Source organism: Raphanus sativus, unplaced genomic scaffold (genome assembly GCF_000801105.2).
Source record: "Raphanus sativus cultivar WK10039 unplaced genomic scaffold, ASM80110v3 Scaffold4666, whole genome shotgun sequence".
Classification (NCBI taxonomy): Eukaryota; Viridiplantae; Streptophyta; class Magnoliopsida; order Brassicales; family Brassicaceae; genus Raphanus; species Raphanus sativus.
Genome location: NW_026619968.1, coordinates 1 through 6,204, shown reverse-complemented (window position 1 = coordinate 6,204; position 6,204 = coordinate 1). Strand labels below are relative to the sequence as shown.

Sequence of the window (6,204 nt, the reverse complement as noted above, 5' to 3'; positions counted from 1 at the left end):
TAAAGTTTAAACATGTGTGCCGTTTTGTATTACATGTGTGCTGGTTTTTTAAAGGGAAAACGGCATAGAGAACTTAATTTAATAGACAGACGGCGCAGCGTTAGTTTTTTTTTTGGTATTGTCGTTTTGTTTCTTTAAGATGGAAAGTGTCAGCGTTTCGTTTCGTTTCTTTAAGCGACAACAAAACGACAATACCAACATAAAACAATGTCTATCGTTCAAATGGTTATTCATCAAAAATGTCAAAATATAAAGTTAGATTTATATAATTGGTATTTAATTGATATATAAATTACAAAATTAGTATTGTTGTTAAATATTTTTCTGTGATTTGAATTTATATTAATCAAAGTAACATTTAACAAGGACTTTAACACTCATGAGAAATCTGATTCGTTTTTAGTTAAGTTTTTATCAAAGGGGATGTAGCTCAGATGGTAGAGCGCTCGCTTAGCATGCGAGAGGTATGGGGATCGATACCCCACTTCTCCACTTTATTTTATTCATTAAAAAAACAAGAAATCTCGCTCATTATATATGCTAGTCTTTAAAACCTTCATCCCATGCACACCACAACAAAAACGAACACAAAAACTCTTCATCAAGAAAATCACTCTTCGATCAATGGCCAACGAGAACGTCGTCGCACGAATCTCTTCTCGTCTCTCTCGTTTGGACGGAGTAAGAACAAGACTGGAAGATGCGATTAGGGATCAAAGGATGGATATTGCTCGACTTTTGCTTCGCCTAGGCGGTTTAAACCCTCCTGGAGCCGCTGATATCCTTGAGGCTTTTGCTGAGGCTTGAACTTTTGAAATCGGAGTGGAACGAACTCTTCCAAAGAATGAAAGCACTTATCGTAAGGATGCCAAGATGCGTAGAAGATCCACCACAAGGATGACACTGAAAGGTACGAAATGTTTTGTTCTCTTGTATACAATATTGGTCTACAAGATTCAAGAATGGAACAAATACAATCCTTGGCAGCAGAGTTCTTTGTCCTCGGGGACCTTCTAATTACACAACTCTACTTCCAATTCTTCCTTTGTAATCGTAAAGAGAGATCCAGTTATTTGAAAGTCTTATACACAAAGCTTATTGTGTTTTTGAATGAAACTTTACACACCAAGTTCGGCTAGCATTAAATGTAATTTGCTGGTTAAGCCTTTACCAACTCCTTGCATAAAATAGAAGATATATAGTATTACCCTACTTTGGGCATCCAAGAGTCAATAGGTATATTCTTCCAAAATAATGCTAAGCCTCCACTTAATACCCACTGGATTCACCATATGGCAATGGTCATGAACACAACACGTAATCACTTGCGAGTACAACAAACTCAGGCTTTTTCATGTATTCGTGCACAAACTCATAAGAATTCATCACTAATAGCAGCTAAATCGTACTGCCAAAGTTTCATATGACAAACAAATGAGTCATACCATCGAGCTTAATACTTTCAGTATGCGTCCATTTTCCAATTTAGAAGATCTTTTTCGCTTACATAGGACAGGACTGTACAAAGGCACTGGATACCTCTTCTGCTAGAGATTGAAGACGTGAAAGGGGAGAGCAAGCCATTCAGGACAGTCAAAAGCATCTTGCGTTACAAATGTTGGATCATACTTGCATCTACTTCCTTGAAAGCAGTTAAATCAGGAAGAAGATAAGGGAGCCTAAGCATAAAGATAATCTGAATAATTATAATATGTAATTGCAGTGAACAACACAAAACCAACAAAAAGAAACTTGTCTCTTTACATTATTGGTTTTGGGGCTCCTTTGTTATGTAAACGTGGTATCGAAGAACAATACAAACACTTGAAAGATGCGAGGAAGTTTCTTAGTCAGAAAGATGAGATTGTGGAGATGGCATTGGGTAGTGATATTATGACCAACTAGAAACTCATGGTTACAAATTCTAATTCTGTACTTTTGTCAGAAAAAAAGAAATTGATCCATTGATGTGTGTCGTGAATCACAAGTAACCGTTATTAGTTGTGTCTTCTTTTTGACACGATTTAAATCGATTAGTTATTAAAGTAACCCTCCACAATAATCCACATTCCATTCTAATCCTCCTCCACATCAAAGGGTTTGCAGTTGCATGAAAAAAAAAAGGTTTAACTTTCGGCTTCAAAAGCATTGTCTGTTTCCTCTCAAAAGAAGAACACCTAAAATATTACGGACGACTACACATATCAATTCCCAGGGAAACATCTTTGTGATTAAATTTATCCATTCTGATTAAATTCTATTAGCACCACCTACTTTTAACATTAACTGTTTTTTTTGGCAATACATATCAACGACTTGTTATTGTTCAAGTATCATTTTGGTTGATCTTTTCACGCTATATATATTTTTATAATGAGGATGTGAACTACTTTTAACACCCACTAATCAACGACTTGTTATTGTTCAAGTATCATTTTTGTTGAATTTTTCACGCAATATATATTTTTATAATGAGGATGTGATCCATTTTTAACACCCACTAATCTTCAGGCTGAATGTAGTTATTGAGTTATTTATTTATCGGTTTTAAAGGGATCTAAGCACACTATTTGAGTGGCTAAAATGGGAGTGGCTGAGATAAGTTTTAGTCCATGTTTTGAAGAAAATTGATCAGATAGTCTTAAACAGTTAAACCCACATGACAACTCTTTTTCAAGTGGGAACAACTAGACTACCACAGTTTTTGTTTTCTCTCCAGACTTTTCTCATTTCTCCAAGTGTCTAACCTCGTTAACTTTCTTCTGAATAATTTTTTTGTGTCAATTTTTTTTCATGATATTCATTTTAAATATATGGAGAAAAGGTTGAAGAGAATAAAGTGAAGTTAACTGAACCAGTTCGGGTTGCCGTGTTAGTGCAAACAAACTTCACAGCAACAATTCGGTTAGAAATTAAAAGACTAACATAACATAAATCATAAACTTTAGTCCTTTAAAAATAAAATAAAAGCAAGAAATATCCAAAAATGATCTCATTGTCAATATCATTTCACTTTTTATTTTAAAAATTTCAGGTTTCGAAATTGGATTTTATCAACTCATCCTTCTTACTTTAATAGAATCTTTATGGAAACATCAAACCCAGACAGTCCTTTTACATCCATTTCATCGACCTCGGCGTATTTCATCAGCAATTCAGCACCACAGAAACATATGGATACATATCGAGGAATCGGACCACTACAAGGACACGCTCTGTGGTCGTACTTTGAAACATGCGAGCCCATTTTCGTAATTATCAGTTGTGTAAGAATGTCGGCTTCTTTGTTAAAGACAATATGCTTTCAGAAACTTCGAAAATATATTTTCCATACAAAATATATTAAAGATATTTCGTTATAACAGAAAGAAATAAACTTATCTCTCTCTTTTTCTCCTTTTTTTCATTTTATTTGTACCCCTTTATATTAGTGATATTGTAGATCCTGCAAGACATAATATGCACATAAAACTTTCCTTCTTGACTTCGAGACACCCAAGCTATGACGGAGAAGGTATATACTAATTTCTTTTTCCGGATCTGAATTTTCATATTACTTCTCTTTTTCTTAAAACTAATTCTATAGTAATCAAATTATATGATGAACAATAACAGGTTACGATAATGAAGTTGACGGTCGATCTAGCATGTGCCAAATGCGAAAGAAAGGCCAAGAAAGCTCTCCGCAAGTTCCCTCGTTAGTTTCTCTCTGCTCCTTTGAATTATTGCGGTTGTAAATGGCATAAAGCTAGGTGAATAATACGATCTTTTTGTTGATTTGCAAAAACAAAACAAGAAATAAGAGACGAAGTGTACGATGAGAAGACTAACACAATCACCATCAAGGTGGTTTGTTACGATCCTGAGAAGCTTATGAACAAACTTTGCAACAAAGGAGGCCGTTCTATTAAGTCCATCGTGATCCTGGAACCACCCAAGCCTACTCCAGCCCAGACTCAACCTTCTGAGAAGCCCAAAGAGCCCGAGAAGGTCCCAGCTCCAGTTCCGGTACAGGTTCCAGCGCCAACTCCGGCTCAGGATCCAGTTCCGATTCTGGTTCCGGCCCCAGCTCCGGTTTCCCAACTGATGCCGATGTTTCAGGCATATCATTTTGGGCCGTACTACGAGACCCAACAGGGCGGGTGTTCCTGGAGGCCTGTTTACGATAACTGGGGAGGCGGGCCACACCCACATTGTTGCCACGAAGTCACATACCAACAAAGCTGCTCCATCCTGTGAATGTGAAAAACTGAACTCAGTCTCATAAACTGACCAGTATATAGTTTTATAGTATACTAGTATACTCCGGCGCTACGCGCCGGGTTCGTATGTTATACTTTTACATAAATATATAAATTATTATATGGTCTTAAAAAATAAAATATGTTAAATATGAAAATAAAAATATATTAAAAATAATATTTTCTGATATTTATTGATAGTGGTGACTTTGTTTGAAGTTGTTTAGTTCAAAGTAGAATAGGATAAGTGGTTGTTACTAATCGATTTAATAAAAATAGAATAAAAAGCCGATAGTCATAAACAAAGTTGATGTTTTATATAGAAAACATATTTATATTATTAATTATTAAAATAACTATATATGAACTATAAAACTTTTACTAATATATTTAGTTCAAATAATAGAAAGATGTAATACTGTTCAAATTTTATAAAAAAAATATGGGTGAAGTGTCAATTTTTGATAAAATAATTGGTGAGTATCTAATATATATTTTTAAAATTACTATGTTGACTTTTAAAATATAGAGTGCGAGTTGTATGTGTTACTTTAGTTTCAAGGTCTTTCAAAAAGATGTATCTTAAAATAAGAAACATAAAATTATTTTCTATATTAGTTTTGTTATAATGGAAGATTTTGTGTGTGTTCATAACGAAATTCTTGTTTGTCCACCCTTATTTAAAAATATCAACTAATCTTAATATGAATCTAAATATGTTTTTAGCTAAAAACTATAAATGGTTCATAAACTCCTCTATTTAATGGACAACTTCTATTTTAACCGGAATGAAACAATTTCACCAAATTTTCCTAGTAAAAAATCAATTTGTTAATTAGTAAATGAGATGTTAGCATCTATAACGATCATGATAAAGACAATTTCTAACTATTTGTGATATTCGGGCTTGCTGACTTGTTGCATTTAGTAATGGTTTTCACAATAAATGGTTAGTGTGGTGCAAATGATTAATGGTGAGGGTGGTGTGTGGTTTACATCAATTTTAAATAACTTTAGCAACCAGGCAACGTTTTTAAATTTCTCTCAGATCGGAAGTAATAATTCTTTTTTTGTTTAGTTAAGTTTTAAGAGTATACTAATCATGTTCACGGTTTTTAAAATGTAAACACGGATAGCATGCATCAGGGAAGTTATTGGTTTCCTTGCATAGTGTAACATGGGAAGATACCATAGAGTTTATGTGCTAATACCAATAGACCAAATGTTAGTCTTTTGGACTTGAATCGTCATCAGTTACTAAACATTATTAGAGTGGGATGAGTGGAATTTCTAATTGATTATATGGCGGTTACGTCGATTTCATTAAAGAAAGGAAATCGTAGAGGCTCTATTTTCTATCGTCAACATCAAATATAAAGAAATCCTATAAACCAATGTTTTGACACCCGACCAGGATACTGAATCAGACGATTTACCAGGTCTCTGAATCATTGGATCAACCGTGGGTGAACCGCGGTTTAGTAAATGAATTAGTTTTATTATAAGATAATATATTAGCTATGAAAATAAATATATAAAAACTAAAGTTAATATTTTAAATGTTTTCAAACATAAAGTAATAGTATGGATATGTATATATTTTATGTTTAATTTTTTTTGAAAATAATTAACTTCAGTTTCCATTTTTGTATTTTTATTTGACATACAAAATATTAAGAAATAGTTTAAAATTATTTTTAAAAAATATGTAACATAAGAATTATGAAATCTAAAGAAAATCAAGACACAAAAGTCATAATAAATTAAACTTTCAATCTAAAATTAAAACATCATTGTAATAAATTGTCAATAACAAAAATAAACTAACACCTAATAACAATTAATACAAAAACACATTAAATAAAATTGAGAAAAAAAATTAATTATTAAAAGGAAAATGCCACATGGCAATTTTTCCCCCAAAGAGAAAAAAAACTCAACTTTATTAGTTAAGATACCAACA

General features: G+C 32.9%; 1 protein-coding gene and 1 non-coding gene across 2 annotated transcripts; both read left to right on the top strand.

Annotated features, from left to right (window-relative positions):
- Positions 1 to 419: 419 nt before the first annotated feature.
- TRNAA-AGC (transfer RNA alanine (anticodon AGC)) lies at positions 420 to 492 on the top strand. The gene has a single exon. It is a non-coding gene; the product is annotated as a tRNA-Ala (tRNA).
- Positions 493 to 3,361: 2,869 nt separating this feature from the next.
- Positions 3,362 to 4,341, top strand: LOC130507512 (protein PYRICULARIA ORYZAE RESISTANCE 21-like). The gene is made up of 3 exons (XM_057002218.1): positions 3,362 to 3,514; positions 3,616 to 3,697; positions 3,797 to 4,341. Exons 1-3 carry the CDS (start codon positions 3,503 to 3,505, stop codon positions 4,237 to 4,239), a joined length of 537 nt encoding a protein of 178 aa, XP_056858198.1. The 5' UTR covers positions 3,362 to 3,502; the 3' UTR covers positions 4,240 to 4,341.
- Positions 4,342 to 6,204: the final 1,863 nt, after the last annotated feature.